The 15,616-nt window shown below is 51.1% G+C and overlaps 1 protein-coding gene across 14 annotated transcripts in view; it reads left to right on the plus strand.

Moving 5' to 3' along the window:
* The window catches only part of PPFIA1 (PPFI scaffold protein A1), a 77,772-nt gene that overhangs the window by 18,846 nt on the left and 43,310 nt on the right, over window positions 1-15,616 (plus strand). For all 14 annotated transcript variants that reach the window (XM_075325775.1, XM_075325778.1, XM_075325776.1 and 11 more), the window contains exons 3-9: window positions 4,759-4,860; window positions 4,981-5,145; window positions 7,901-7,975; window positions 8,058-8,153; window positions 8,556-8,777; window positions 10,044-10,190; window positions 10,410-10,544. In XM_075325775.1, coding sequence (XP_075181890.1) covers window positions 4,759-4,860; window positions 4,981-5,145; window positions 7,901-7,975; window positions 8,058-8,153; window positions 8,556-8,777; window positions 10,044-10,190; window positions 10,410-10,544 — 942 coding nt within the window. The remainder of the gene's footprint in view (window positions 1-4,758; window positions 4,861-4,980; window positions 5,146-7,900; window positions 7,976-8,057; window positions 8,154-8,555; window positions 8,778-10,043; window positions 10,191-10,409; window positions 10,545-15,616) is intronic.

Below are 15,616 nucleotides of genomic sequence, written 5' to 3' on the forward strand. Positions count from 1 at the left end.
TGAGAGCCGGAGCGCCGGTCCTTGGGAGCGCCGGTCCTTGGGACTTGCATTTCGACCCTTGTAATGATTAACTCCTCAGTCAGCGAGGAATTTACTACCAAGGATGAAAGGTGAAGTCGGTCATCACAGCTCAGGCCTCAGTGTTTTTGTTATTGTGGGTTTTTACCTTTTTAGTGGCCAAATATCCCGCCCATTAGGCCCTGTGCCGCGGAGCTTGCAATCTGCTTTCTCCTTGCCTAGTCCATTCATAGGATGTTTTGGGGTGAGGGGGGAGACAGACGACTCCATGGAGATGGCATCCTTCTCGGTGAATGGGAAAATTCATGTTTACACCCAGGGGCCGCGAGCCGGAGAGCTATTCACAACCAAGCGTGCGCTACAATGTATCCGTGGAAGTCTCACGTAGCGCTGTGCTGAATGGATACAATTGTAGCAAATTCACAAGTGAGCCTCAAGGAGACTTTGTAGCGGTACTATTTAAGATTAATTGCACATATGGCGGATTTGGTGCAATCAAATCCCCACAAATTTACAAAAACTTGAATTTGTGACATGGTTTTTTTTTTTTTTTGCTACAAATTTTTTTGTTTAGTCGCCGCGGACTTCACTTTATGCTTTTCCGCAAAGAATATTGAAAAAAATAAAAATCTGCTCCCAATTTTAATATTCACAAATATATTAAAGGGAACCGTGGTTTAGTCACCGTGCACACAGGGGGCAACAACCTTAAGGCCCTGTGCGCACTTACCGGATTTTGCCGCAGATTTCCTGCGGTTTGCTGCATGTTTCGCTGCAGAAAACGTTCATAACATCTCTGCAGTGAATCACCAGCAAAACCTATGGGCAAAAAAAATCCTGTGCGCACTATGCGGAATTTGACAGCTGCATGTTTTGGTGCGGGATTCCCGCAGCAAAAACAATTGCATGTCAATTCTTTTCCTCACGTCGCTGCGGGATTTCACTCCATTGACTCCAATGTTAATCGTGAAATCCCGCAGGGAATAACGCGGGCAGCAAATTCTGTGCGGTTCACTGCGTTTTCCTGCGTTATTCCCTGCGGTATTTCGCGGTTTACCTCCGGTAAAGTACATCGCTTGTCTGCGGTTTTGCAGGGAAGTGATGTCATTACAGGAAGAGGAAGCAAAGCAGAGAGTAAACACACACAGAACACAGACACACAGAACACAGACACATAGTACACACACACAGACACATACGGTAGAACACACTTAGAAAGAAAACAGAAATATAGAAAACAAAGCACGTGGGCTCCGCCGTATATTTACCGTCCAGCCGAGGTAAGCACACAGCGGCGGCCCGGTATTCTCAGGCTGGGGAGGGCGAGGGGCAGGGTTAATGTCCCCCGCCTCACTCCCCCTCCCGCAGCCGAGAATATCAGCCGCAGCTGCCCCGGGACTGTCACATGCATTATGCGGCACTACCGGAGTGTCCCCGGCTCTTCCTGCCGCCGTGTAGCAGTGGCGGTCAGGGTAATACAAAGAGTTAATGGTGGCGGATCACCGCCATTAACTCCAGGCTTGATCATGGCAGCGTCTATGTGACAGCTGACATGATCAACCCGTAAGTAAAGTGAATAAAACATAGACACCGAAAAATCCTTTATTTTAAATAAAACAAACAAGCCTCGTTCAACATTTTATTAACCCCTCCCGCACCAAAGCTCCGGCGTAATCCACAGCTCCGGCGTCCTGCGATGCTTGCACTGACACAGACACAGCTGAATGCAGCCTCGCAGCGAGACAGCAGAGGTAATTACCGGTCATTTCCCACGGCCGGTAATATGAACTCCCTGCCGACCGTGGGAAATGCAGCGATCTGTCCTCTATCCATCTGTCTGTCTATCCCTCTATCTATCTATCCCTCTATCTATTCTTCTGTCTCTTTACCTATCTACTATCTCAGAATGAAATGACTTTTTTTTTTTTTTTTCTTCAATGTGCTTTATTGCATTGAATGCAATAAAGCACATCCCAACCCGCACGCGGCAAACCGCATGCGGTTTTCGGGTGCGGTTTGCCGCAGTTTTTTACCGCAGGTGCGGTAATCTTTGAATACCTGCAGAATTTTCTTGAGAAAATTCCATTTTCCAGTGCGCACATAGCCTAAAGGTTATTTTCCCACTTTTCTTAAGGGGAACTTGTCGAGTCCAATATGCATTCAGATCCACGAGCAGTTCTGGGTACATATAGCTAATCCCTGCCTAACTGTCCCTGTATACACTAGCATAGATAAGGAGATCTTTAGAAAAAGTATTTCTAATTATCTTTTACCGTATGCTAATGAGCGCAGGGACTAGTCACCTGGGCGTTAGTTCCCCTTGGCTAGTCGGCTCCCTTAGCATGTTAGTATGCCCCTGTGGGTGTGCAAACATGCTAATGAATACGCAGCGTCACAGGATGATCTCACTCACCTCTCCGCCGCCATCGCCGCCCGATGCTGGATTTCGGCTCAGTGTGCATGACCCCGGAGTTTCGGTCATGCGCACTATGAAGCCGGGTGTACACACGTACTGGCTTCAAACTGAAGTAGTGCACATGACCGAACCTCCAGGGTCATGCACACTGAGCCGAAATCCAGTGCCTGATGCGATGGCGGCAGATGGGCAAGTGACATCATCCTGTGACGCTGCGCATTCATTAGCATGTTAGCACACCCGCAGGGGTGTACGAACATGCTAATGGGGCCAACTAGCCAAGGGGAACTAACGCCCAGGTGACTAGTCCCCGAGCTCATTAGCATACGGTAAAAGATAATTAGAAATACTGTTTCTATAGATCCCTTTATCTATGCTAGTGTATACAGGGACGGGTAGTCGGGGATTAGCAATATGCATCCAGAACTGCTCGTGTTTTGGTGCATATTGGACCTGACAGGTTTCCCTTAAGAAAAGTGAGCCCATATTATTATTTTGGGAAAATAACCTTTAACATTGTCACACCCCCCCATGTGCGCTGCAACTAAACCACGGACCTCACAACCTGCAGTAATCTCCCTGGATGTTTTTGCAGATGTCCAAAAGAAAGGTTTCCAGGTGTCCGGGGTGATAGATGTCATATTGATGTCCCCAGTGCGAGACTCCGCCGTCATCTTATACGTCATTCACAGTTATCCTCCGGGGCGTGCGTGTCGTGAGCTCCGGATCGTGGGTGCACATGACCACGCGCCGTGTCAGAGGGCAATCATCTCGTAACCTGTGTGCAGTCATCAGGGATAATGACAACATTTTGTTACCACCATTTATTACAATTTTAAATATGCATTTGTTGTTGGACTGAACTGGACAAGTATGGAAACGGGCTAAGGAGTCTATTCACTGACTGCAAGCAGAGCTACTGGGAGTGGGGAGGAATCTAAATAGTCCATCAGAAAGTGCAACGGATAAGGAGAAACCTTTTTTTTTTTTTTTTTTATTCTGAATCTTCTTGACACCCGATGTATGAGAAATAACTTCTCGAGGAGCAACAACTATTTATCACCCATCTTGCTGATTGTTGGGGTCCAAGTGTTGAGCTCATCGCCTGTCTTGAGAGCAGGGTTCAGATATTCCTTGTTAGTATGGAGTGGTGGCCCGACATGCTCTTCTCCATCAGTGTAATAGGCAGTATATGGGCGGTGGTGCGCATTGACCGTAAATTGCATAGTGGTGCGCATGCGCTTATCCTAAAGTCTAAAAGGCAATGAATGGCTTTGCGGTGCACATGCAATTCTCCAGCAGTCCAATAGATAATACAAGGCAGTGGTGAGCATGCTCTTCTCCAGCGGTCCAGTAGATAATATGGGGCGGTGGTGAGCATGCGTTTCTCCAGTGGTCTAATAGATAATACGGGGTGGGGGTGAGCATGCGCTTCTTCAGCAGTCCGATAGATAATACAAGGCAGTGGTGAGCATGCTCTTCTCCAGCGGTCCAGTAGATAATAAAAGGAGGTGGTAAGCATGCTAGTCTCCAGCAGTCCAGTAGATAATAAAAGGAGGTGGTAAGCATGCTAGTCTCCAGCAGTCCAGTAGGTAATAAAAGGAGGTGGTAAGCATGCTCGTCTCCAGCAGTCCAGTAGGTAATAAAAGGAGGTGGTAAGCATGCTCGTCTCCAGCAGTCCAGTAGGTAATAAAAGGAGGTGGTAAGCATGCTCGTCTCCAGCAGTCCAGTAGGTAATAAAATGAGGTGGTAAGCATGCTCGTCTCCAGCAGTCCAGTAGGTAATAAAAGGAGGTGGTAAGCATGCTCGTCTCCAGCAGTCCAGTAGGTAATAAAAGGAGGTGGTAAGCTTGCTCGTCTCCAGCAGTCCAGTAGGTAATATGTGGCGGTGGTAAGCATGCGCTTCTCTAGCAGTCCAATAGATAATACGGGGCGGTGGTGAGCGTGCATTTTTCCAGCAGTCCAAAAGATAATACGGGGCGGTGGTGAGCATGCGTTTTTCCAGCAGTCCAATAGATAATACGGGGCGGTGGTGAGCATGCGCTTCTCTAGCAGTCCAATAGATAATACGGGGCGGTGGTGAGCGTGCACTTCTCCAGCAGTACAATAGATAATATGGGGCGGTGGTGAGCGTTTACTTCTCCAGCAATCACACAGACAATAAATGGAGCGGTGGTTCAGATGCGCAGCAACTCCTTCTTTCTAATTGGGCATTTCTGCTGCCATTATTGAGGTCAGTGCGGGGTCCCAGTGGTCAGTCCTCCCATAAATCGACAAGTTGTCACTGAATTGACCCTCCAAGTGATTGTTAATTTTGTCTTAAAGGAGTTTGCAGCGCTTACGAAGGAGCTGAACATCTGCCGGGAGCAGCTGCTGGAGCGCGAGGAAGAGATCGCGGAGTTGAAGGCGGAGAGGAACAATACCCGGGTAAGGATTTCGGGGGCTAAGCATGGGCAGTGCGGCCTCGTAGGTTACGTCCTCGTGTTATCTGCCCTTCTCTGTTTTGATTCCCGCGTCTCTTGGTAACACTTGTTGGTGTCTTTGCAGCTCCTCCTGGAACATCTGGAGTGTCTCGTCTCCCGGCACGAGCGCTCGCTGAGGATGACCGTGGTGAAGAGGCAGGCGCAGTCCCCGGCCGGAGTCTCCAGCGAGGTGGAAGTCCTGAAGGCTCTGAAGTCGCTGTTTGAACATCACAAAGCTTTAGATGAAAAGGTAAAGTGTGTGAGTGATCCGGACGAGACGCCCGCGGGTGACTGACGCTCCATAATACTTTAATAGGGCTGAAACTGGTTTCTGAGAGCGGCACGTTTCGGTTCCCTTCTTGGGACACTTTTTATTTTGCTAAATTCCTAAATCTGGAGGATCATTTAGATGAGCACAGGATTGGAGAGACGGGGATTGGGTCTATTATTACGGCTTAATTTTATAACGGTCACAGCCGATCTGTCCCCTTTAAGTGCTGCGCTGCGTAAAGGCAACTTATTACAGCCGCAGGTCACTACCCCTAGAGGCCAAAATGAAAGATTTGTGTGCGCTGGGGAAATTGGAGCGCTCCGAAAATAATGCAGACACTTATCCAAGAGCTTATTATTGATCCATGACCCCCGAGCAGTCCGGTGGATGGTGCCAGACCACCCTTGATCCCTCCTGCAAATCGTGGGTTCATCTTTTTTCACCTCTAATAGACATGGATGGTGGCCTTCTACATTCTCCACATTGAGCCCAAACCCTTCCCGACATAAGAAATACATGTAAGTCATATGCAGGTTGTTGGTGTGTATGCGCCGAGCTTAGAAGCAGTGTTATACAGCCGTCATCTGCTTCAAGCACCAGCGACCAGAGCTAGCACCTATTGCTGCTTGTTAACCCATTAGATGCTTCGATCAGTCTCTGACAGCTGAATTTAAAGCTCAGTGCTTTGGGCGTCCATGTTGCCATTACTCTCATTTGACATGACGATGAGATGCCATATCTGCTGGGTACTCACTGAAGGCCTCCATGGCTGCCATCTTGGTACACCCCTTAAGCCCAGCTAAAGGAGAAGTATATATAAAAAAGTTTTTTAAAAAGTTCTTTTAAGTCTGACTTTTGCCCCCTTTTCCCAGTTTAAAAATAAAAGAAATAAACTAAGTATATTTGATATTGCTGCATCCTTAAAAGTCCAAACAAAATATAAAAATCATTGACTTGTATGGTAAACAGTGTAACACTGCAGGGTTTGGTGTCGCACTGATCTGGAGAATCGGCACCAGCTCATTTTTACAGCACACTGAAGTACATTATATGGTAAAGCAAATGGGGGAAAAAAAACCCAAAACTACCACACAAGCCCTCGTACTGCAATGTGGGTGGAAAAGAAAAAAAAAAGTTGTGGGTCTTGGAAGATGGAGAGGAAATAAACAAAAATGTCCGGTCACATTATGTTCTGGGATTCCGGTGGGAGCGAATTAAGAACACGAAACCTGATGCTCTGATGCCAGTGAGTAGATGAAGGCTGCGATATTTGGGGATTTTTCTAAATTGGACAAGTAAAGAGTGTTATGAAATATTTATTACTTGACGTTTATATGGACGTTAGTGCTGAGTTGCCACTACTATGCTCAGGTGCTCAGTACTCGTAACTAGTGATGAGCGGGCACTACCATGCTCAGGTGCTCAGTACTGGTAACTAGTGATGAGCGGGCACTACCATGCTCGGGTGCTCAGTACTGGTAACTAGTGATGAGCGGGCACAACCATGCTCGGGTGCTCAGTACTGGTAACTAGTGATGAGCGGGCACTACCATGCTCGGATGCTCAGTACTGGTAACTAGTGATGAGCGGGCACTACCATGCTCGGGTGCTCAGTACTGGTAACTAGTGATGAGCGGGCACTACCATGCTCGGGTGCTCAGTACTGGTAACTAGTGATGAGCGGGCACTACCATGCTCGGGTGCTCAGTACTGGTAACTAGTGATGAGCGGGCACTACCATGCTCGGGTGCTCAGTACTGGTAACTAGTGATGCTCGGGTGCTCAGTACTTGTAACTAGTGATGAGCGGGCACTACCATGCTCGGGTGCTCAGTACTTGTAACTAGTGATGAGCGGGCACTACCATGCTCGGGTGCTCAGTACTGGTAACTGGTGATGAGCGGGCACTACCATGCTCGGATGCTCAGTACTGGTAACTAGTGATGAGCGGGCACTACCATGCTCGGGTGCTCAGTACTGGTAACTAGTGATGAGCGGGCACTACCATGCTCGGGTGCTCAGTACTGGTAACTAGTGATGAGCGGGCACTACCATGCTCGTGTGCTTGGTACTGGTAACTAGTGATGAGCGGGCACTACCATGCTCGGGTGCTCTGTACTGGTAACTAGTGATGAGCGGGCACTACCATGCTCGGGTGCTCAGTACTGGTAACTAGTGATGAGCGAGCACTACCATGCTCGGGTGCTCAGTACTGGTAACTAGTGATGAGCGGGCACTACCATGCTCGGGTGCTTGGTACTGGTAACTAGTGATGATCAATCATAGTCTCTTGTCGCGCCTATCCGAGCATCCAATTCCTCTTTACGAGTACCAAGCATGGTAGTGCCCGCTTATCACTAATAGTCATGGATATGGTGATACCAATCTGGAATGGAAGTGATGAAGTTTTTCCATCATTCATGTGACCGCTGCAGCCAGTCGCTGCCCCACACACTGAGGTTTGCACGTAACGCTGAAGCTAGTGATTGGCTGCAACACAGACATTGCTGATAGACGGGATGCCATCACTTCTGGAACTGGCAGAGGATTCACTCTTTGCCCTAAAATTTTGCAAAATGCTTTTAATCTATGAAACCTTTTCAGACCACACACTTTACAGTCTGGATTCGCCCTTTAGCGTTGAGGTACGGAGCCGTAGTTGTGCCGCTGTTCACGCTCCGCACATAGGCCCCTGTTGTAGGGATCCCTCCTGAGTTCCGTCTTCTCGTCTCTAGGTGCGGGAGCGCTTGCGGGTGGCGTTGGAGAGATGTAGCCTCCTGGAGGAAGAATTGGCCGTAACACACAAAGAGGTGAGTGGTCTGGGAGTTCCCCGTACGATCGTGTGCCGTGCAGGAACAATGGTTTGCTGACATTCTGCTGTCGCCCATTCAGCTGATGGTGTCACGAGAGCAAAACAATCAGAAGAAAAGCTACAATGACGGCTCCGGAGAGAACGAGCAGGAGAATACGCCCAGCACTAATGGCAAGGTGAGGACACCGCGCTTACAAGCTATTTTGGGAGTAGCTTGTAAGGGCTGTGCATGCTCGGCCACTGCTGTATTACTGTAGAGGTGGCCGGGGACTTTTGCAATGAGCCTTTAAATAATATTCTTTTTACAAGAACTTTGCAAATTTACCCATAAAAAAAAAGGTAATTACTCCTTAAGTAAAATCCTCCTTATTGTGCATGGTGTGTATACACTACACGTTTCGCCGCAGGCCGTCCTCTGTGTGCGCCAGTGCCGATTCTGCATCATGGTGCTGATATCATGTGCGGCCAGCAATCGCTGTATATCAGGCCGGCTCCTGATTTGATCTTCGTCTGTTCCTGATGCGATCTGTCAATTTCCTGGAGGCGATTCTGCGTTCATTCTGTTTTTCTTATGACAGAGATCATCCGATGGCTCTTTAAGTCACGATGAAGACCTGTCCAAAGTCGTGGAGCTCCAGGATGTCATCGATAAGCAGTCCAAGGAGCAGAGTCAGATGAAGGAACGCCTGGCCATCCTGTCCAACCGGGTGACGGAGCTGGAGGAAGATCTGGACACAGCGAGGAAAGATCTCATTAAATCTGAAGAGATGAACACAAAGCTGCAACGTGACGTACGAGAGGTGAGGAGACGTGACGGCTGCCGGGAGCTGAGGCTGCCATGCTACAGAGCGGCAGTGAACACTGGGAGAATATTAATAGCGTGAAAAAAAAAAAGCATGGGAAATGTATGTCTGAGAGGTTGGCAGATGAAGAAGAGAGTGCGTAAAACTGTGCGGAATAGGTGGGATGTCTGCAGTATAGGAGCAAAAAAGGGCAGAGGGGTGGCGGGGAGCGCCGGGGGCAGAGGGGTGGCGGGGAGCGCCGGGGGCAGAGGGGTGGCGGGGAGCGCCGGGGGCAGAGGGGTGGCGGGGAGCGCCGGGGGCAGAGGGGTGGCGGGGAGCGCCGGCCGAAGCTGCAGAGGGGTGCGAGGAGCGCCATGGACCGAAGGGTGCGAGGAGCGCCATGGACAGAGGGTTGGCGGGGGCAGAGGGGTGCGAGGAGCGCTGTGGACAGAAGGGTGCGAGGAGAGCCGAGGGTAGAGGGGTGCGTGGAGCACCGGGGGCAGAGGAGTGCGTGGAACGCCGGCCGTAGCTGTATGGGGTGTGAGGAGCGCCAGCCGTAGCTGTAGTGTTTGCGAGGAGCGCCGGCCGTAGCTGTAGGGGGTGCGAGGAGCGCCGGCCGTAGCTGTAGGAGGTGCGAGGAGCGCCGGCCGTAGCTGTAGGAGGTGCGAGGAGCGCCGGCCGTAGCTGTAGGAGGTGCGAGGAGCGCCGGCCGTAGCTGTAGGAGGTGCGAGGAGCGCCGGCCGTAGCTGTAGGAGGTGCGAGGAGCGCCGGCCGTAGCATTTTGCGAGGAGCGCCGGCCGTAGCTGTAGGGGGTGCGAGGAGCGCCGGCCGTAGCTGTAGGGGGTGCGAGGAGCGCCGGCCGTAGCTGTAGGGGGTGCGAGGAGCGCCGGCCGTAGCTGTAGGGGGTGCGAGGAGCGCCGGCCGTAGCTGTAGGGGGTGCGAGGAGCGCTGGCCGTAGCTGTAGGGGGTGCGAGGAGCGCCGGCCGTAGCTGTAGGGGGTGCGAGGAGCGCCGGCCGTAGCTGTAGGGGGTGCGAGGAGCGCCGGCCGTAGCTGTAGGGGGTGCGAGGAGCGCCGGCCGTAACTGTAGGGGGTGCGAGGAGCGCCGGCCATAGCTGTAGGGGGTTTGGTCTCCATTTCTGTTCCATTTAATGTTCGGACTTCGGTTGTTATACTTGGATATGACTAAGGATCCTGCGCGATCCAAAACGCGTTATGGTGAATGGAGCTAATTTTTATCTTTTGGATTGCTGGATGTCCATTTCCTTCATTGCCTTCATTCTCAGGCCATGGCCCAGAAGGAGGATATGGAAGAGAGGATTACGACTCTCGAAAAACGCTACCTCGCTGCCCAGCGCGAAGCCACATCCGTGCACGACCTCAATGATAAACTTGAAAATGAAATTGCTAATAAGGAATCCGTTCTCCGGCAGGTAATGTATGCAATATATACAATCTATACACCACGTGTGCACGGACAGTGGCTATTTAGAAACTAAAAACAAAAAAAAATGTTTACGAAAATCTATTGCCCAACCCTAAAAATACATAACAAAATTATTTCAGTAGCCGGAGATCTAAAATGGTTTTTGACTAAATGTCTGGTCGTCTCGGTGGTTATTAAAGGGTTAATAAATCGTGTTTTTGATCAGAGCGAAGAAAAGAATCGGCAGATCCAGGAGCGGCTGGAACTGGCAGAGCAGAAGCTTCAGCAGACGATCCGGAAAGCGGAAACCCTGCCCGAGGTGGAGGCCGAGCTGGCCCAGAGAGTGGCTGCCCTCTCCAAGGTAAGCGAGACCCCCCCTGGTCACGTGAGGGGTCCCACCATTACTGGACGGTGAATGAAATCTTGTGGCCGCCATAAAACCCTATTGATAGCGGTTTTGTGAAACCTTTTTGTTGCCGGTTGTACAGACGCCATTGACGTGACGGGACCCAACCCCTCCACACTTTTGGATGAAGGGGAGATTCTTCAAGTATGGGGGAGTAGTGCATAAAAAGACAGGCTCATCAGTAGTGTGATAGGTTAAATATAACACACCCCAGCAATGCCAGTTTCCATGGTTTACACACCAGGGAATAGTTGCTGGTGTGTGATTTGGAGTCTCCCTTTAATTAATGGCCATCAATTACTGAATAGGCCCCGCCCACTGGACTCTTAAGCCCATCGTGTCCGGACTTTCAACTGCATAAATCCCTAAGTCTTTCCCAAGAAAACTCTCCATCCTACTGCTTCGCCCCCCCCCCGTTCTGTAACCTGATATTTCGGCTGGTGTCGTGAAAGGTTCACTTCATTTGCAAAATTTTATTAACCCCTTCCTGACATACGACGTGGATGTAAGTCACATGAGGTGCAGGTGTATAAACGTTGCTCTGGAGCAGAGTCCATTCCAGGCGCAGGAAAAAAATAGGATTCGCTCATAGAACGCGGACAGGAAAAGGTGAAAGTGCAAAAACTAATATTGGCCCACGGCGGTGAAGGTTAGGAAAAGCCGGCGCTCCTTCAGTCCTTGACACATGGTCCTTGTGGGAAGCAGATGACAGATCTGCGGTGAAGACTCCGGCACGTATACAGACGCTATTGGCTGAATTGTCATGCTGCGGGTTTGTGGTGCAGACTTCGCATCAGATGACCATACAGTACATGGGAAAACATCCACAGTTGGCAGAAAAAAGATCAAATGCTGCATGCAAATCCACAGCATGGGCGTCGGCACAGTCTGATTTAGGATTTAGCTGCGTTTTGGCTGAATTTTTCACTACACGGACTCTCGGCAAATTATATATTACAAGTATGTGCCACTTAATGGTCTCTGGGACCCCCAAATAATTCTGCAAATGAAGAGTTCGCAGTGCTGCGTCCCCTTCTAAGTTACTCTGCACAGCAGCGTTGCCAATATCGTCCTGCAGCCCCTACACAACCGGGTGTCCGGGAGCGCCGCTGTGTAGAAGAAAGGTAAAGGACATGCAGCGATGCAGATTCTTCATCAGTGGGGGTCAGACCTCCAGCATTTATTAAGGGTTTGTTCAGGACAATTTTATTTTTTAACTGGGAGTTTAAAAAGGTTGCTGACAACTTGCTTGTTCTACTTGCTCCTGGCTCCTGCTGGTGATTCTGCTGCTTCACGTCAACAGAGCAGCTCTTTCTCTTCAACGTCATGATGGCAGCAGTGAGCCAGCTGTCAATCAGCATAGCATCGGCAGTGACGCCCCATCAACGGAGCGGAAGAGAAGCTGCTGCTCTGTCCACGTGATGTCAGCAGAAGCCGCAGAATCGCCGGCAGGTGCGGCCTGATAGTTCTTAGCGACGAAGTTGAAAAATAAAATGGTCTTGGACAACCCCTTTTAATGGCGTCATGTCCTGGCATATTGCTTGAGGTCTGCATAGACCTTTGCTTTCCGGTCACACATTTTCTCCGCACGGTTTAGTTTGCAGGCATCATTTTGTAAAGTGATAGACGCCGAGCACTGGACCATGTAAGGATCCGTCGTAACGGCACCGCGCACACTAACCCCGAGGTGTCCGTTATTAGATTTCCAGGAATAACAGCAGAGGAACAACACGTTGCAATATTTCTTTGTCGCTCCATTGGGAGACCCAGCCAATTAGTTTTAATTGGGTGTATAGCTTCTGCCTCCGGAGGCCACACAAAGTATTACACTTAAAAGTGTAACGCCCCTCCCCTTCTGCCTATACACCCCCCGTGCATCACGGGCTCCTCAGTTTTTATGCTTTGTGCGAAGGAGGCTGACATCCACGCATAGCTCCACAGCTTAGTCAGCAGCAGCTGCTGACTTTGTCGGATGGAAGAAAAGAGGGCCCATATAGGGCCCCCGGCATGCTCCCTTCTCACCCCACTCTGGTCGGCGGTGCTGTTAAGGTTGAGGTATCCATTGCGGGTACATAGGCAGGAGCCACATGCTGTTTTCCTTCCCCATCCCTTAATGGGCTCTGGGTGAAGTGGGATCCTAATCGGTCTTCAGGCACTGAGGCCGTGCTCCCTCCGCAGCCCCTGGGGAATCTGCTGGACAGGAGCCGAGTATCGTCAGGGACAAGGCCCTGCTACTGGGAGGTACTCTGTGTCCCCGTGGGGACCGCGCATGGAGCGCTGGTGCCATTTACACTGCAGCACTGCTGGGTGTGTTAGTGCGCCGGGGACTACCGCGCAGGCCGCGCTGTGAGGTACTCTGTGTCCCCGTGGGGACCGCGCATGGAGCGCTGGTACCATATACACTGCAGCACTGCTGGGTGTGTTAGTGCGCCGGGGACTACCGCGCCGGCCGCGCTTATATGCCGGCCGCGCTTATAACTTTAGTCCCTGGCTTTTGCGGCCTAGTAGCGCATATTCCCGCCCCCAGGCCTGTCAGTCAGGGGAAGGGCGGGACGCTGCACAGAACGTCAGCGCTGAGGGCTGGAGCATACTCTGTATCCTCCTCCCCCCTCATTCAGCTCAGTGGGGCTCCAGATTCCCGCACTTTCTTGGGCACGCCCTCGGCCCCCTCCTCCCCACAGAACGCCGGCAGCCATTCCTGTCAGCTCTTCTGACGCTGGAGAGGAGAGAAAGCTCTGGGAGACCCAGGCAGGGAATCTGGTGATCACACAACCGCTTTGAGCGGTCGGTAAGCAGCACCTGAGGTGCTGGCCCCATTGAGTGCCGGAGTGTACATATATATATATATATGCTTATATGCTATACATATACACTGTAAGGTCGCACTGTTGATTTTTGGCTATATACCCTCCTGGATTGTACTCAGAGGAGACAACAGCATGTCGTCCGCAAAGAGCAAGGGTGCCAAAGCACAGGCTTACTTTGCAACCTGTACCTCATGTGCGGCTATACTACCGGCAGGTTCCACTGACCCTCATTGTGTGCAATGCTCGGCCCCTGTGGCACTTACTCAGCCGGAGCCTCTGCTACTGGTGGCCCAGGGGGAGCCACCTGCTACCACTGTCCAGGTGACAGGGACGGAGTTTGCAGTATTTGCTGACAAACTGTCTGAGACTATGGATAAATGGTCTGCTAGGATACTAGAAGCCTTACAGTCCAGACCGGTAACTCAGGCCACGGGCACTGTTCAATCATTGACCCCAGGCCCCCCTCATTTGCAGCTGCAAAGTGCTCCCGGGGTGAACCATGGGTCCCAGGGTGAGGTCTCTGACATGGACCGCAGTCCCAGGCCGCCTAAGCGGGGTCGCTGGGATGTTCCCTCGACTTCATCACATTGTTCAGGGTCTCAGCAGGAGGACTCTCTGGATGATGATGCGGAGGTAGCAGATCAGGATTCTGACCCTGAGACCGCGCTCAACCTGGATACACCTGATGGTGACGCCATAGTGAATGACCTTATAGCAACCATCAATCAGGTGTTGGATATTTCTCCTCCAGCTCCTACAATTGAGGAGTCAGCTTCTCAGCAGGAGAAATTCCGTTTCAGATCTCCCAAGCGTCCATTGAGTATGTTTCTGGATCACTCTGACTTCAGAGAGGCAGTCCAGAAACACCGAGCTTGTCCAGATAAGCGTTTTTCCAAGCGCCTTAAGGATACACGTTATCCCTTTCCCCCTGACGTGGTCAAGGGCTGGACTCAGTGTCCTAAGGTGGATCCTCCAGTCTCCAGACTGGCGGCTAGATCCATAGTTGCAGTGGAAGATGGGGCTTCACTCAAAGATGCCACTGACAGACAGATGGAACTATGGTTGAAATCCATCTATGAAGCTATCGGCGCGTCTTTTGCTCCAGCATTCGCAGCCGTATGGGCACTCCAAGCTATCTCAGCTTGTCATGCGCAGATTAATGCAGTCACATGTACATCTGCTCCGCAAGTGGTGTCCTTAACCTCTCAGGCGTCGGCGTTTGCGTCCTACGCCATCAATGCTGTCCTGGACTCTACGAGCCGTACGGCGGTAGCATCCGCCAATTCGGTGGCAGTCCGCAGGGCCATGTGGTTACGTGAATGGAAGGCAGACTCCGCTTCCAAAAAGTTTTTAACCGGTTTGCCATTTGTTGGCGACCGCCTGTTTGGGGAACGATTGGACGAAATCATTAAACAATCCAAGGGAAAGGACTCATCCTTATCCCAGTCCAAACCAAACAGACCTCAACCACGGAAGGTACAATCGAGGTTTCGGTCCTTTCGGCCCGCAGGCAGGTCTCAGTTCTCCTCGTCCAAAAGGCCTCAAAAGGATCAGAGGAACTCCGATTCATGGCGGTCTAAGTCACGTCCTAAAAAGACCGCCGGAGGAACCGCTCCCAAGGCGGCCTCCTCATGACTTTCGGCCTCCTCACTCCGCATCCTCGGTCGGTGGCAGGCTTTCTCGCTTTTGCGACACCTGGCTGCCACAGGTCAAAGACCGATGGGTGAGAGACATTCTATCCCACGGTTACAGGATAGAGTTCAGCTCTCGTCCTCCGAATCGATTTTTCAGAACATCTCCGCCCCCCGAGAGAGCCGATGCTCTTCTTCAGGCGGTGTGCACTCTGAAGGCGGAAGGAGTGGTGATCCCTGTTCCTCTTCAGCAACAGGGTCACGGTTTTTACTCCAACTTGTTTGTGGTACCAAAAAAGGACGGATCCTTCCGTCCTGTTCTGGACCTAAAACTGCTCAACAAACACGTAAAAACCAGGCGGTTCTGGATGGAATCGCTCCGCTCCGTCATCGCCTCAATGTCCCAAGGAGACTTCCTGGCATCAATCGACATCAAAGATGCTTATCTCCACGTACCGATTGCTCCAGAGCATCAGCGCTTCCTGCGTTTCGCCATAGGAAACGAACACCTTCAGTTCGTGGCACTGCCTTTCGGCCTGGCGACAGCCCCACGGGTCTTCACTAAGGTCATGGCAGCAGTGGTAGCAGT

The sequence above is a fragment of the Anomaloglossus baeobatrachus genome, chromosome 10 (genome assembly GCF_048569485.1).
Source record: "Anomaloglossus baeobatrachus isolate aAnoBae1 chromosome 10, aAnoBae1.hap1, whole genome shotgun sequence".
NCBI lineage: Eukaryota > Metazoa > Chordata > Amphibia > Anura > Aromobatidae > Anomaloglossus > Anomaloglossus baeobatrachus.